The following is a 15,555-nucleotide window of genomic DNA, read 5'->3' on the forward strand; positions in this document are numbered from 1 at the left end:
AGGGATGATTTGTGGTACTAACTCCACAATTCAAATTTTAAAGCTGATTTCCTATTAGATGATAAATAAAAATGTGGACCAAAGATAGATTTTATGATATGAAGCCCCTACCTCCTTGGAATTAGAATATTATGGCTCCTCTGTTTAAACTTGCCTATCACCTTCTTTGTATCTGATCCTTGAATTATGTCCCAATAAATTGTTGGATCCTCTCTTAAAGGTGTGAGATTAAAATTGGAGTGATATAAATCAATTGATATCATGGATAATAAGAACCATCTAGGCCCATAACTTATGCGGCAACAAGGTTAGTGTGTTTAATATAATTTCACATGTTATGTCTTGTCCTTTATTTTCTAGGTTATCATTCAAAAAGATGGAACTAATATAGAACTTTCCAATGCCACCAACTAAGCCGAAAAATTCTCATGTATTTGAATATAAAATATTTTTTGTGGAACTCATGCCACATCCCACTTATGTTTCTTGCCATGTCCTACCGCCCTTAGTTACCACCCCCTTGTCGTGAGTAGGGTTCGATGGTCCCGGTCTGGTCTGTACTTTTAGCAAGGACCTAAACATTACCTAAGGATCGGTCCGGTTCCATTTCGGTCTCGTCCGGTCCCGGTCCAGTCATGTTGACTAGTCAAAATCGAAGAACAAAATGTCAGGATAAAAAATGGTATGGACTTCTCACCAAATGGAAAGTTTGTTTCAAAGTCACTATGAAGCCCATCTTGAAAAATGAAAAGAAGAATAAAATGAAAGTAGAAGAAGAAAAGAAGGTTGAAAGAAGAATAATTGAACAATAAAATAAGAATTAAAGAAGAAGAAAGGAAGAAGGTAAAGAAAAATAATGAGAAATAAGAAAATCAGGAGAAAGAGGAAGAAGGAAATAGTAGGAAAAAGGTAACGAAGAAGAAATAATAAAAGAAGACTTAAAAAGGAGAATAATAAGAAGAATAAAATAAGAAGAAAAGAAGATGGAAATAAGAAGAAAGAAGAATAAAATAAGAAGGGAAGAATAATAAAAATGAGGAGAAAAAGAAAGCAAAAGAAGAACGGATGATGAAAAGAAGAATTAAATTAAAAGAGAAGAAACCCAAAAGAAATGAAAAAAACTTGACAGAGTAGAGTGTAGCGTGGAGAAACCTAACATAGCTTTAAATACAGTGAAACAAACTTGACAGAGCTGGAGGAGAGAAAAAAACAAGGTTAAACTAAACATTCTCAAGATTGAGAGCAAGAAAGAGGGACTCAAAGAGTGGGAGAGAGAACGTGAGAGGGAGAGAGAGAGCGCACGAGAGAGAATGGGAGAGAGAGAAGAGAAAGTGTGAGAGAGAGAGAGAACGGGAGAGTGAGAGAGAGAGAGAGAACGAGAGAAAGAGAGAGAGAGAGAGTGTGTGTGCGAGAGAGAACGGGAGAGCGAGAGTGTGTGAGAGAGAGAACGCGAGGGAGAGAGCGTGCGAGAGAGAGAGAGAGAGAGAGAGAGAGAGAGAGAGAGAGAGAGAGAGAGAGATAACAGGAGAGAGAGTGGGAGAGAAAGAGCACGAGAGAGAAAGCGAGAGACGGAGGGAGAGAGAAAGCGAGGGAAAGAGTGTTAAGGATATCAGGCCCGGTGATACTCTACCTCTCAGAGCGTCACCTTCTCGTCACCTGCCTCCAGCATGGAAGGTGTCATCACCTGCTCATGAGCAGTTAACGCAGATGGCATTATTACCTGTCGTCAAGCGCCACTGCCATCTCCCGCCATGATAACCAACGTCCTTTCACAACGGCGGACTTCATTTGAATTCCTTTTCTCTCAATGTATAATTCTTTATACTTACACTGCTATAAATAGCGTAGTGTACTTCAAACTCCACATGGAAGTTTCAATATATTTTTACTCCCAATCTATCGTCTTCAACTTCCTTCAGTCTCAAGCATTCTCGATAGTCTTCTTGCATCTTCGCTCCACTTTCACGAGAAAGAGCACGAGAGAGAAAGTGAGAGATGGAGGGAGAGAGAAAGCGAGGGAAAGTGGGGGGGGGGATGCGAACGGGCAGGGGAACACGATCAGTGGAGGGGGAAGCAGGGATTATTTATTTATTTATTTTAATCTGGTCCCGGTTCGGTTTGACCATCGGACCAGATCCGGCCCGAACGACCGGTCCACCCTAAAATGGTGGACAGGAGGTCTCGGTTCGGCCCGGTCTGACCGGTCCCCGGTCCAAAATGTCAAACCCTAGTCGTGTGTACTCAAACTATATCCCCTAAATGTGGGTGAAGGTATATTTCTTATTTATAATCCATATATTTCCATAAATTTCCTAAAAGTTCTTTGAAATAATATATAATTATTAATTTTTATTAAAATAAAATATGTTTTTTTTATTTATTTCAATTAATTAATAGGTAGATTGCACTTAATTTATAGAAATTAATTCCAATAAAATCATGAAAAATAAAAGTATAAGACACATATAAAATATAATTAAATTTTCTCTTTTAAAGTACCTGCTCATTGTGAATTCGACCTTTTGTGCAAAGAAAGGAAATTTCATAAGTTTTGCTATCTCTGCATGGGTGAAATAACTTTCAGGGGTTGCATGAACTTTTTCATGAGATCCAAATGGCTCAAATATGGTGCTAGATATAAAAATGGCATAAATACATGCCTCTTAGGAATACTGACTATTGGGACGGTTGCACAATTTGAGGCGAAAAATTTCTTCTAGTGGGTATTTTTTTACTACGCCAAACCCCATAAGCAGTGAGTGGAGCGATTCTAGGGCAGGTATCCGAATCTCCCACCACTCAAAATTGCCTAAATTTTGTGCCACTAAATTATTCTAATAATTGAAAAAGGTAATATGTTATATTTCTGTTGTATAACTATTATGAATTAATGAGACTTGCAAGAGGTGGAATTCATGGATAAAATGATTGTCTGTGGATTCTCTAGGCTTTATTGAAAGTCAAAAAATTATTCTCCTAGAAAAAATCATAGAAATCAGATTATATTGAAACTATAAAACATGGGATGATCATACCACTTTGTGTGAAACTGATTTCATTCTCATTGTTCCCTAGAAGAATATCTTCAAACCACTTACATGTCTCTCTCTCCATGTATCCATATGATCACTAGAATGATGGATCTCTTCTTAAACGTATTTGATTCTCCTTGAAGATCTCATTGCTGTTCTCACCATCTAGTGTCATTTGTCGGAGATAGAATTTGAGAAAGGGAGAAGAAAGAGGGATTGCCCAAGCCTGGTTGGCATGGACATATAAAATTTATTGTCCCCTTGTCTATAATTAGTTAAAACTTCTTATAAAAATCACTGTGACTTAAAAATATCTACCAATGTTTGTCAATCTCATTTGTATGATCTTCTAGGACCATGTATTAGTGTAATTAATTATTTTAATTACCAAATTATATTTACTCATCAACCTTATTAATTAACTATATCGACATATAGCCTAAGTACTAAAGGATCAATTTAACCCAATCGATAGGTTTAGTTTTCAGTCCTAGGGGTTCCATGCTACACCTCATGCTCTATAAGATACAAAGTATTGTACTATCTCTCTCATTGAACCTTTAATGTCTTTGGTTATATCTATAATTCTTCATTCCTTTCAGAATACTGAATGGCTTACGATACGATGAACCATCAAACCCTAATCTGCCATTCCAATTAGTACTGAAACCTCTTATATAACATCTCTGCTAGCTTATCCATGGAGTATAATGCATCTTCTACCTTTAATCAATCTCCACTTATACCGAGGACAGGCGATCCCATCTCAACCATCTAATCACTTTGTGTACTTCTTGATATACGCGACCTAAGACTAATTTGAATCCCATGATTAGGGAGTTGCAAGTGGTGTTAAAGTAGAGGAATGAAAGGAGTGGATTTAGGATGGAAGGTGCCAAACCGGATGGAAGGAGTGCAAGAAAGGGGCGGAACAGGTTGGAAGGGGTGGAATGACGAAACGGGTGGAATGGTGTGGAACTGGAGAGCTGGAGGGGTTGAAGAACAGCGGCGACGGCAAGGAGCTGGCGCCTGTTGTTTTCTTCTCTTAAAAAAAAACTTGTCTGAAACAGCACAACTCTCTGCACACCTCCTCGTGATCAGTCCATCCATAGTTGACAGTTAAATACTTCCTCTTGAAGATTCCCCTTGAATCTCAACATCCGGAAAGGAATGAAGCAACTCTGATGTCATCTTTCTCATCTCTCTCTCTCTCTCTCTCTCTCTCTCTCTCTCTCTCTCTCTCTCTCTCTCTCTCTCTCTCTCTCTCTCTCTAGAAAGCGTTTATTTCTAACCGGGGTTAGGCAAGCGGCGCCTGCGCGGTTAGAAACGCACCAAAGTGTCGTCTCCATCAAGGGAAGAAAACTCTTAGAGATTCAGCCCCAGCGAGAAGATGGCCCAGCCCAACAATCATCGCTGAGCAAAGCGGTGGCCCATTCCTCTCCCCCCGTTGAATCCCCCACCGCAATCGCCGAAAAGCTCCCAACTTTGCCCGAAAAACAACCCCCGTCTTCCATCTCCGATCGAACCCACGAGCAGCCATGGCGGGTCTGTAGCATCGCGCAAAACCCAGATCATCCATCACAAGGGCCAAAGGGGTAATGGAGAATGAGCCTCTCCTCTCCAACGCGATTCCAATTCCGAGGAGGAAGCTCTTCTCCCCGTCGACCCCGTCTTCGATCCTCTGCCCACTTCCAGAAGACGCCGAGGTCTCTCTCCCGCCCTTCTCCCCCACCACCCCGTCCTCTCTCAAGGACCGCCTCATCTTCGGCCCGCCGCGTGCGAGCGACGCGCTCAGCCTCATCATCGATGAGGCCGCCGAGGAAGCCCGCGACAGCGAAGAAGACGAGGCAGAAGAAGAAGAAGAAGAAAGGGGGGGTCGGTGGATGACGGACCCGGCCTTCGAGCGGTTCAAGTCGAGCCTGCACCGGTCCCGCACTGCCCCGGCCATGGCGGCGATCAACGACGTGGGCGGCGCGGCCGGGCGCAGCCCGCCGGCCGAGCCCAAGCCGGCGTCCACGCCGATAGTCCGCCAGGCGGTGATCCTGCTCGCCTTCTACCTTACCTTCGGCGTGCTGATCTACATGTTCAACAGGGCGCACTTCTCGCACAAGGAGACGCACCCGCTGGTGGACGCGCTCTACTTCTGCATCGTGACGATGTGCACGATCGGGTACGGGGACATAACCCCGCACTCGACCTCGGCGAAGCTCTTCTCGGTGGCGTTCGTGCTGGTGGGGTTCGGGTTCGTGGACATACTGCTCTCGGGGATGGTGTCCGTGGTGCTGGACTTGCAGGTAGACATGGTTGTTCGGTTCCTTTTGTGAGAATTTGTGCGAATTGTTTGTTCTGTTCGGTTTTCAAATTAGAACAGATCATCGCACAGACCCGTGTGCGGTTATTGTTCGCTTTGCGCGAATTTTGTCGAGAATTGTTTTAATTGTGCAATAAGTTTTTTCTAATTTTTGCACAAAAAAAGAACAGAACAAAGAACAAGGCCATGTGCGGTTCTTTTGTGCGAGTGTGAGAATTTTGTTCGAACTGTTTTAATAGCGCAAAAAGTTTTTCTAATTTTTGCACAAAAAAAGAACCGAACAAAGAACAAGGCCCTGTGCAGTTCTTTTGTTCAAATGTGAGAATTTTGCTCGAATTGTTCTAATTGTGCAAAAAGTTTTTTCTAAATTTTTGCACAAAAAAAGAACTGAACAAAGAACAAGGCCATGTGTAGTTCTTTTGTGCGACTGTGAGAATTTTGTTCGAATTGTTTTAATAGCGCAAAAAGTTTTTCTAAGTTTTGCACAAAAAAAGAACCGAACAAAGAATAAGGCCATGTGCTGTTATCTTGTGCGAATTTGTTGTTCGTTTCGAACAGACAGAACAGAACATCCATGCAAGTTGCAGGTAGACATGGTTGTTCAGTTCGCTTTGTGCGAATCTGTGCATTTTGTTAATTCTGTTTGGTTTTCCAAACAGAACATTAACAAATTCGCACAGATCATTGCACACACCCGTGTGCGATTCGATTGTTCGCTTTGTGTGAATTTGGTTCGAATGTGAGAATTTTGTTCGAATTGTTCTAATTGTGCAAAAAGTTTTTTCTAAATTTTTGCACAAAAAAAGAATAGAACCAAGAATAAGGCCGTGTGCGGTTATTTTGTGCGAATTTTTTGTTCGAACAGACGAGAACAACCGTGTCTACATGCAGGAGAGGCTGCTGCTGAGCGCGGTGAAGGGGGGGAAGGGGGCACAGTCGTACCTGGTGGACGTGAAGAAGGGGAGGATGAGGATAAGGATGAAGGTGTCGGTGGCGCTGGGGGCGGTGGTGCTGTGTATTGGGCTGGGCGCGGGGGTGATGCACTATGTGGAGGAGTTGGGGTGGGTGGACTCGGTGTATTTGTCGGTGATGTCAGTGACGACGGTGGGGTACGGGGATAGGGCGTTCGAGACGCTGCCGGGGAGGCTGTTCGCGTCAGTGTGGCTGCTGGTGTCGACGCTGGCCGTGGCCAGGGCCTTCTTGTACCTCGCCGAGGCGAGGATCGATAAGCGCCACCGATCCATCGCCAAGTGGGCTTTGCACCGCCACATGACCGTCGCCGAGTTCCTCGCCGCCGATATCGATCACAACGGCTTCGTCACGTCTGCTTTGCTCCCTATTTCTCTTTCTCTCTGTATCTATCTCGCTCTCTCTTTATGTCTCTCTGGGTAGATTTATCTCTCAGTCTGTCTGTCTGTCACTCTGGTTCTATCTCTGTCTCTCCGTCTGTCTTTGGTTCTCTTTCTCGCTCTCGGGTTCTCTGTGTCTGTCTCTCTGGTTCTATCTCTGTGTCTATGTCTCTCTTTGGGTATCTCTCTCGCTCTGGGTTCTCTGTGTCTGTCTCTCTCTGGGTCTCTCTCTCACTCGCTGGTTCTCTATCTCTCTCTGATTCTCGATCTGTGTCTCCGTCTCTCTCTGGGTCTGTCTCTCTAAGTCTCTGGTTCTCTGTGTCTCCATCTGTCTTTGGGTCTCTTTCTCACTCTCGGGTTTCTCTGTGTCTGCTTCTCTCTTGGTCTTTCTCTCTAAAGTCTCTGGTTCTCAGTGTCTGTCTCTCTCTCTAAAGTCTCTGGTTCTCAGTGTCTGTCTCTCTCTCTAAAGTCTCTGGTTCTCAGTGTCTGTTTCTCTCTCTAAAGTCTCTGGTTCTCAGTGTCTGTCTCTCTCTGGGTCTCTCTCTCTAAGTCTCTGGTTCTCAGTGTCTGTCTCTCTCTGGGTCTCTCTCTCTAAGTCTCTGGTTCTCAGTGTCTGTCTCTCTCTGGGTCTCTCTCTCTAATTCTCTGGTTCTCTGTGTCTGTCTCTCTCTGGGTCTCTCTCTCTAAATCTCTGGTTCTCTGTGTCTGTCTCTCTCAGGGTCTCTCTCTCACTCGCTGGTTCTCTGTATCTGTCTCTCTCTGGGTCTCTCTCTCTAAGCCTCTGGTTCTCTGTGTCTGTCTCTCTCTCTCTCTGCCTCTCTCTGGGTCTCCCTCTCTTCTCAATCTCTCTGTGTTTCTCTCTCTCGCGCTCTCTCTGGGTCTGTCTCTTTCTCTATCTCCATGAACTGCTGCAGTTTGAGCTGACCTTTTATCGTCGGTTGACTTTGCAGCAAGTCGGAGTTTGTGATTTACAAGCTCAAGGAGATGGGCAAGATTGCGGAGAAGGACATCATGCCCATCTTAGCGCAGTTTGATCGGCTGGACAAGGGCAACTGCGGGAAGATCACCCTCGCGGACCTCATCAACAGAAACCAGTGAAAAGTTTCTTACAAATCTGCTCTTCCTCTTGTTTCTGGCGCTTGCAGGACCAAGGTGATCAATTTCCTTCAAGATTCTTCTACTCTTGCATGAATCAGGAATGCCGAAGCTTCTCTGGTTTTTAGTGAGGATGGGTCTTTCGGTAAAGATGTAGATAGTGTTGTGTGATTAGCTTCCACCCCTTTTATACATCTGATTCTGAAAATATGTTTTGTATATTGCCTTATAAACTAGGCCTCCCTACTCATAGGGAAAAGAAGTAAGGAAAGCAAAAACTAAGGGCAGATGGCACACGATGGACAATGGTTTGGCACTCTCTACTCTTATTTGACCATGCTTCGATTTCAATGATTTTGAGCTGATGTGAAAGGTGGACTTACGCTCCAAGGGAAATAACAAAAGAAAGCAAAACAAGGATAAGAACGGTAGAAGGGTACCTTCTAGAAGAAGGAAAAGAGATAAGCTTTGAGAAAAGATGGTTGTTTCACAGTTATAAAACCCTTGGAACATTTGCTCTATTAAATATGATCAGGAAAAGATTTTTAAGATGGGAAGAAAAAGATTTAGTGATCAGGACCGTGGGTAAAATGTCTCAGTGGTATTTTTTTCCCTGAGCACTGCCCCGGTCATTCGTCAAATACGTTAAAAATGAAATTGATCTTAGTTATCGTCGTATTTTTAAATTTGTTGTCGCCATATAATTGCATCTTTTACGAGACGCACTTATTTAAGGTTTATAATTCACGAAAAAACTTACATTACAGAACAACAGAATTCAAAGTAGATGTGTGCAGGGATTAATGTGTTAAAATGAAAATCAGGAGTTCGACCATATTTCGGGCGAAAATCAAGTTGCAAAACTGGGCCACGAATCCAGAGTTCTGCTAGACAAAGCTGAGTTCTGTGTCCACAAAACTTGATACTCCAACGCTAGAATTCGAATTAAATGCACAGAACGATAATAAATGGAGCATTTTCTCTAAGAGAGACCAAGAATAGATGTCAAGAGATTTAAATGGACCTTATTAATTTTCTTATATCGATTTATATATCCTTTGGGTACGCCTTAGGCCTTTAGAAAGTCCAAAAAGGCAAAAATGAATAAATTTAAATCTGTGTGAAACCTAAGAAAGCTTTCACATTATATGAGACAAATAGAATACTTCAAGAGATTGAATAAATATCTATTCCAGATAATAATGAAAGCAATACGGTCCATCTGAATTATTTATCTCTGAGCCGATACTTATACAATAGTAAAATAAAGGACCAAATAATGCCCATGCCTTAGCAATAGATACTAATTAGGGAGAATCTCATGTAAGAGATATAGTTTTATTTTTTCAATAATCTTGACATAATTTCACGAGCCACGTACTTTTAATAAACAAAGTCAAGTTAAATCAGATCGCATAGAGCGATCTGTTTTTGAAATGTTCAATCTATAAATCATTTTATTTATTAGCATTTGCATTTTCTCAAAATTTGGTTTAATGACAATGGGAAATTTTATGTTCAACATATATTTTAATGTAAAATAAAGAAAACTGTATTGCTTTACATTCCCCATATTTTTATCTCCTTCAGGAAATTTCATTATTTGATTTAGAATTCAAAAAACTGAATTCTATCAAATGATCGAATTCATTTGAGTTTGGAGTATCTAATACACTAAAATATCATTTTCCTAATATTAACTTCGAATCCTTGAATGCAATAACTTAATTTGTTTCATTCCTCTCTCTTTTTTAACTAACTCATCAATGGATGAAATTTTTTGTTTTACATTATTATGCATTTACTCTTTTAGTATGAACATATTTTATCAATGGATTTGTATCTAACAATGATTTCGTTTTTATTTTTTATCCTACCAAGAGTTAAGAGAGAAAATTGGGAGTACTTGGTAAATTAGTATTGCTTGATAACTCTACGAATGTGTTTCACTGTCTGAATATTTTCAAAATACCGCGTGCTCAACAGTTTCATGTGTTTAAGTTTTATCATTCCTGTCGCAACATGGATTATTTATAAATTCATTTTTAATTCATAGATTCACCTGGAACATGGAAATAGTTTAAAATACTATTTTTAATAGGCTAGAGCGAATGAAAGAAAATTAGATTTCGCGTCATTGGACTAAGAAATAGAGAGAAGACGATGGCCAATCCATTTTGGTAAATTTAATATGAAGACTCAAAGACGAGGACAATTGAAGAACTCCATTGATCGTCGGGTAAGCAATGATTTCAGGAATAAAATAATACCGTATCATGAAAAATGTTATAAATCAGTAACTCAAAAAAAAATTCGGACTCATTGTGATACCTGAAAAATGTAACAAAAAAACCTAAATTTGGGTTTTAGTTGTTGCTAGCTTTGACACTACTACAGCCGGGTGGCAGTGTGCGGATCTCAAATTTAGTTGTGGAAGCAAAACCTTCTGATTTTCAGATAAAATCCATGAACTTCTACTCAGTATTGAGAGGATTTTGAGGATGCACTGATGCAGGCACAGACCCAAAAATTGGCTGCTTTTGCAACATCTGCCCAATTAAGTCATTATCGTCAATTTCCAAAGAAAACTTGCTACCTGCTTTATGTTGCGATTGCTACGGGGGCTAGTTCGACGTAAAAGGATGCGTTGGCATTACAGTTTCATATATATTTTTTTGAAACAATTACAGTTTCATATTAAAGTGTGAGAGAACAAACTGAAATCTCATGGGTCAACTTTTTTATTCAATACACAGCGAAAGATGACAAAATAATTTCAGACGGGACGGATGACTAACCCATCAAACTGTGGTTGTTTCAATCTTCTCCCACCAAATGACAAGTTGAATTCACCAATTATCCGATCTCCATATAGCTCCTCATCTGCATATTCCTTGCGTTCATGTGGGAACCCAAACCAGTCTATCTCAGCGGAGACGATCCTCGGAGGACATCTCCACCCAAGTGTCCCTCATAAGTCAGTCTACCTTCAATACCCATCAGTCAATAGAGCTATGACGGATGTAATTGCAATATTGAGAAGATTAAACTGTACCTGATCCTTGGTAAGTCTCCAATCATTTCCTTCCCTACCGTGTTGCCTGTAGCATTGCCCGGATCTTTAGCCTCAGATCGTCGGGGATCTCTGTCGCCTGTGAAGAGGGTTTTGGCTCAGTCCCTTCACGGGCCTTGCCATCATCCCTGGAAGAAGCTTTCTCCTCGTGGCGCCGCTTGTGGCTGTGCCGTGACAGGCCGCTACCCTCTTCATCAGAGTGATTGCGTTTGGACAAGGTTGAGGAACGGTGGCGTCTCTGCCGGCGCTTGTCGTCGTCAGCTGGGTCTTCGCGGTGGCGCCGTCTGTGGCTGTCGTACTTCCCATTGGCGCGCTTTCGAGACTCTTCCTCCCTACGCGGCTTTGCTAAGCTGGGGAAGCGGTCTTCTCTGGCTTCTGCCGGCTGGGATTCATCAAGCTTAAGCTTGCGGCTCTGAATCACGGCGGCAAACTCCTTTGCACGCTTCAGCCTCTCCGCCTTGAGCTTCTGCTGCTCATCATCTGCAGAAGGACGGCTGGGCAGCTCGGTCGAGGTCGCTCTCTGCCCATCCACAGCTCTCCGGATGGCTTCGGGGATGTGAAACAACGGTATCTTTGGGCCTTCAGCTGGGGACTGGCTTCGTGCGAGGCCTCGTGTCGCTCCCATGACAATTGCGGCAGCTTCTTCAGCACTCATTCCCGGCGGCTTAGAGGGTTTCGGGGACGAGGTGACGGCGTCCTGTCTCGAACTGCCACCACTGCTCCCAAGCGCCATCTTGAACTTTTCTTTACGGTCAAGCTGGAACGGGGCTTCCCTACGTTTCTCTGCCGTATGGGTTTCTGGGCTGGAGTCGTCAGAAGATCTCTTGCTTGCAAGATTTTCCTGCGTTCAGTTAAGAACGAGCACGAAAAATATTAGAGATATGCCTTCATCTGAACTCGAATGGATATAGTATCTAACGATAACTTTCTTCAAAAAAAAAAAGTATCTAACGATAACTAACAAATATAAATAAGAAAATGTGAGTCTCTGGTCACAGCTAAATCATGTAGATTTGGTTTCTCGTGGGCAAATAATAAAATAATTTTTTTTTGAATTAAATAATAAAATTATTTTTAGCCCACGAGGGAAGGTTTTTTTTCTCGAATGTAAGCGCTTGCTAGCATCCCTGTCCGATTGGAATAAAACTTACTTTCTGACGTATTCAATGACAATTTGAAATCTAATCCACGATCAAACAGCTTATTCTATATGAATGGGTGGAACAGCAGAAAAAAAAAGTACCTCACGAGTCTGATGCAGAACCTTGAGATAGTAGGAATGGTATGTGCTTGAAGGCCGAAGAAATGGAAACTTTTCATTCATCTTGTCCTGCAGAATAAGTGAGGTCTCAAACTCTCTTCCATTTCGAGAAATGAATTCTACTGTCTTCTCAACCATCCGTTGTAGAGAAGATGGCGGTTCCACAAATGGAAGTGTGACTTTTGAAGATTCTGTCGGAGGCTTGCTGGCAAGTAAGACTGTAGAACCACTTGAAACATCCTTTAGTCTATTCCTTGCAGTTCCCGAAGGCATCACAACTGGAGAACTATGGCTCTTTAAAGGGAGTATAGGATTCACCGTTGCTGATGCTTTGACAGATACTTTCGTCTCAACCGAAGGACAAGAATCTGGAATTGAGGACTTAACGGTTGGCACAGTAGTATCCTTGACGGAAGCTGTTTCCCTGACTTCAGTTTTATCTGGGATTCCATCGTCCTCCCCAGATCCATACACAGATCCGAGCAAAGACAGCGCCCCACTATAGTTTTGAGGCTTGTTTTCTAAAAGGTCTGGCGTTTTTTCTTTATCTAATCGACCAGCAACGTCAGCAGCAATTTTCGAAAGCTCAGGATGTTCGACAAGGAAACGGAAGTAGGGATGAAGCCTGTTGTCAGGCATTAAAAACCCAAAAGTAGGGTTTCCACCCTGTTTAACTCTCAGTATGATTTCAGTCTGTCCACCATGTTCACTCACAAACTTGGCTGTTCTGGCAATAATTTGGTGCACCTTCTCTGTCGGAGGCTGCAGTAAAAAAAAAAGAAGAAAAGTGCCAAAATAAGCAGCGTGAACTCAAATATACATGTTTAATAACTAGAAACGTCTCAAATTAAATACTAGATGGCTATGTTGAACTAAATATTAATATGGAAGAGAGATTTTTCAGATTCAAACAGGAAGAACAATTTTCTTCATGAAATGATGCAATTTTATCATTATAATCCCACCTGCACATTCCTTACGTCATGACACATCATATGCAAACGATGTGCCCATGAATGCTAACCTTAGATAATAACTTCATTCTGCTCCCATCATCTGAAACTTAGAAATATTTAGCTCAGAAGATAAAATGCACCTTGAGCAAGTATCAGTGGGCAAGCTGGAGAAAATAAAAGATTGAAAAAATGTCCAGACACAAAGTAGATTATATAAACATAAATTCGATATGCATCAAGACGAAAAGAAAAAGCACACTCACCAGGCTGCTGAGTAGATAGTCAGGCACATGAAAAGGGGGACGATAGCATGAAGACTCCAATCCTTGTTCTTGATATTTTGAATCTTCACAAGAGTTGTATGAAAATGGAACTGTGCGATAACTGTCACTCTCCCTTACGTTTTCCTTTGAGTCTAGATCATCACAAAGCAGGAGTATCATCTCTCAAGATACAACAGAGTTTTAACCTTAGCTCGAAAATAACAAACACGCAATGTTCAAATCAAACAATAACTTTCTGTAATTTTCATCAGAAGACAACTAAGGACATTTATTTAGACGGCCTCATTAGAAGGTCTTTGCCAAAAAAAAAGATTATCAGAAAAAGACAGCAACGGCGGATTCAGATCATCTGAAAAACCCTCTTCTACTGGAAAACATCACAAGTAAGATTTCAAAGCAGAAGCATCAAATCTGCGCAAAATGTACAGTCAACTTGCAAGAAAATTTCTACCACCCAAGTAACAAACCAAAACGAGAACACATACCATCTTCCCGATCTGGCCCGTCCTCAACATTCACGAGGTCTCTGTATCTCTCCCCATCGAGTTCAATTCGCGAAACACCGTCGGACTCGAACAGGTTATCCTCCGATTTCAGACTTTTATAGGATCCCCGACTCGGGATTTTCTGAAGAAGATGGCGAGCATCAAAACGATCAATTAGAAGAGAAGGGTCTCCTCCGCACCACGGAACGAGAGCATCCGACGAGCTAACGAACGCCGCAGTGGAGTCGTCATCGAACAGCAACACGCGTCGCCCCAAAACCTCCAAGTCGACGCGCCGCTCATCTTCCTGCAGCCGGGAACAATCCATCTGCGCTTCTCCTCGCCTCTATCACGGTTCTTGCTCACAAACGCCACAAGTCAATCAAAGAAGACAATTCATCGGCTATGAAGTCACCGATCACAAGAAATCAAGAAGAAAGATGGCGATTGATCTGAGCCCTAACTTTCGATCCGTGTAGAAAGAGTAAAGTACTAGATTACGCTCATCGCCCAGGGTTAAAACGTACTAAACCAGGATTACGGAGAACTTGGAATGACGGTTTTGCCCATTACGGTTGAGAAATGAGAACTACACTGTTGCAGCTAGGGATTAGACATGGTCCAAATCGTGCGAGCGGATCCCACTCGTGTGGTTGGGCGCATGTGCGGGGCGTTTGTGCAAATTATCGCACACGATTTTTGCACACCGCACTGCCCACCGCACAGGGGTCGGTGCGGTGCGAAAATCCGACCCCCCCCCCCCCGCCGTCGGCCGGTCGTCCCCTTCCCGCCCCTGCCCCGCCGCTATACATCCGGGACGCGGACGAGACGAAGGTTTCGTCCGGGGACGAAGTTTTCGTCCCGTCTGTCATCCCTAGACGAAACCTGGGACGAACTTTCGTCCGGAGAACCCTGGACGAGACGACTTTTCGTCTCATTGGACGAAAACTTCGTACGTCCGGGATGTCTGGACGGTGGACAATCGAATTGGACGAATTTTTTTTTGTTTTTTTCACTGCGAAAATGCCATTTAGATTAAACATGAATGTAGTCTGCTTATTCTTTTTTTTTTTCTTGAAGAGATAGTCTGATTATTAATAAATTGTGTTCATCATTAATTGATGTTAATCATAATTTTTTTTCTCTGCGAGAATGCCATTGAGATTGAACACGAATATAGGCTGATTTTTAATAAATTGTGCTCATCAGCCCCTTTTTAGTATTAATTTATGCTAATAGTAATTTGCATTCCTCTATTTACTATTTCATTTACATAAAGGTGGCATTGAACTTCAACTCCAAGAAAATATTTAGATAAATAAGAAATCATAACTCATGTTGTTTTAATTTACCTAAATCCGATAATACAGAAATCTCTTAGATTTCTGTCATGAGCAGTGTAATATTGATAATTATATACGATATTACAATCTCACTCAAGGTTTTCAGTGATTTATCATTCATTTGTGTTTCGCACTGGAGAACGAAGCTAAGGAAATTTTATAATAATTTTAAAATTCAGAACAATTGCCCAACTTTCAAAGTGTTCGCCACATTAAAAGAGATTAAATGTTGAAAGAACAAGGTCCAGAAACAGTGTGGGTGAAAGAGAAAATAAAATCATTTTTGAGGAACTGGGACGGAAGGATGAGGCGGACGTCGTGCCCCCATCCATCGCCCTTGTGCAAAACTAGTCGACGTTGAGTTAA

At 42.1% G+C, this 15,555-nt stretch overlaps 2 protein-coding genes across 4 annotated transcripts; one reads left to right on the forward strand and one right to left on the reverse strand.

The window, feature by feature from the left end:
• Window positions 1-4,412: 4,412 nt before the first annotated feature.
• On the forward strand, window positions 4,413-8,103 carry LOC144714924 (two-pore potassium channel 3-like). Of its 2 annotated transcripts, none has more exons than XM_078589734.1 (3): window positions 4,413-5,326; window positions 6,235-6,697; window positions 7,643-8,103. In XM_078589734.1, exons 1-3 carry the CDS (start codon window positions 4,631-4,633, stop codon window positions 7,657-7,659), a joined length of 1,176 nt encoding a protein of 391 aa, XP_078445860.1. In that variant the 5' UTR covers window positions 4,413-4,630; the 3' UTR covers window positions 7,660-8,103. The 2 variants fall into 2 exon arrangements, with proteins under 2 accessions (XP_078445860.1, XP_078445859.1); XM_078589733.1 differs by having other exon boundaries at window positions 4,418-5,326; window positions 6,235-6,665.
• A 2,402-nt stretch (window positions 8,104-10,505) lies between these two features.
• On the reverse strand, window positions 10,506-14,316 carry LOC144714930 (SWAP (Suppressor-of-White-APricot)/surp domain-containing protein). 2 transcript variants are annotated; one of them, XM_078589743.1, is made up of 5 exons: window positions 13,847-14,316; window positions 13,341-13,492; window positions 12,104-12,883; window positions 10,843-11,701; window positions 10,506-10,770 (listed from the first exon to the last, which is right to left on the reverse strand). In XM_078589743.1, exons 1-4 carry the CDS (start codon window positions 14,172-14,174, stop codon window positions 10,877-10,879), a joined length of 2,085 nt encoding a protein of 694 aa, XP_078445869.1. In that variant the 5' UTR covers window positions 14,175-14,316; the 3' UTR covers window positions 10,506-10,770; window positions 10,843-10,876. The 2 variants fall into 2 exon arrangements, with proteins under 2 accessions (XP_078445869.1, XP_078445868.1); XM_078589742.1 differs by having other exon boundaries at window positions 10,506-10,774.
• Between the last annotated feature and the right edge of the window lie 1,239 nt (window positions 14,317-15,555).

The sequence above is a fragment of the Wolffia australiana genome, chromosome 18 (genome assembly GCF_029677425.1).
Source record: "Wolffia australiana isolate 7733 chromosome 18, ASM2967742v1".
In the NCBI taxonomy this organism is placed as follows: domain Eukaryota; kingdom Viridiplantae; phylum Streptophyta; class Magnoliopsida; order Alismatales; family Araceae; genus Wolffia; species Wolffia australiana.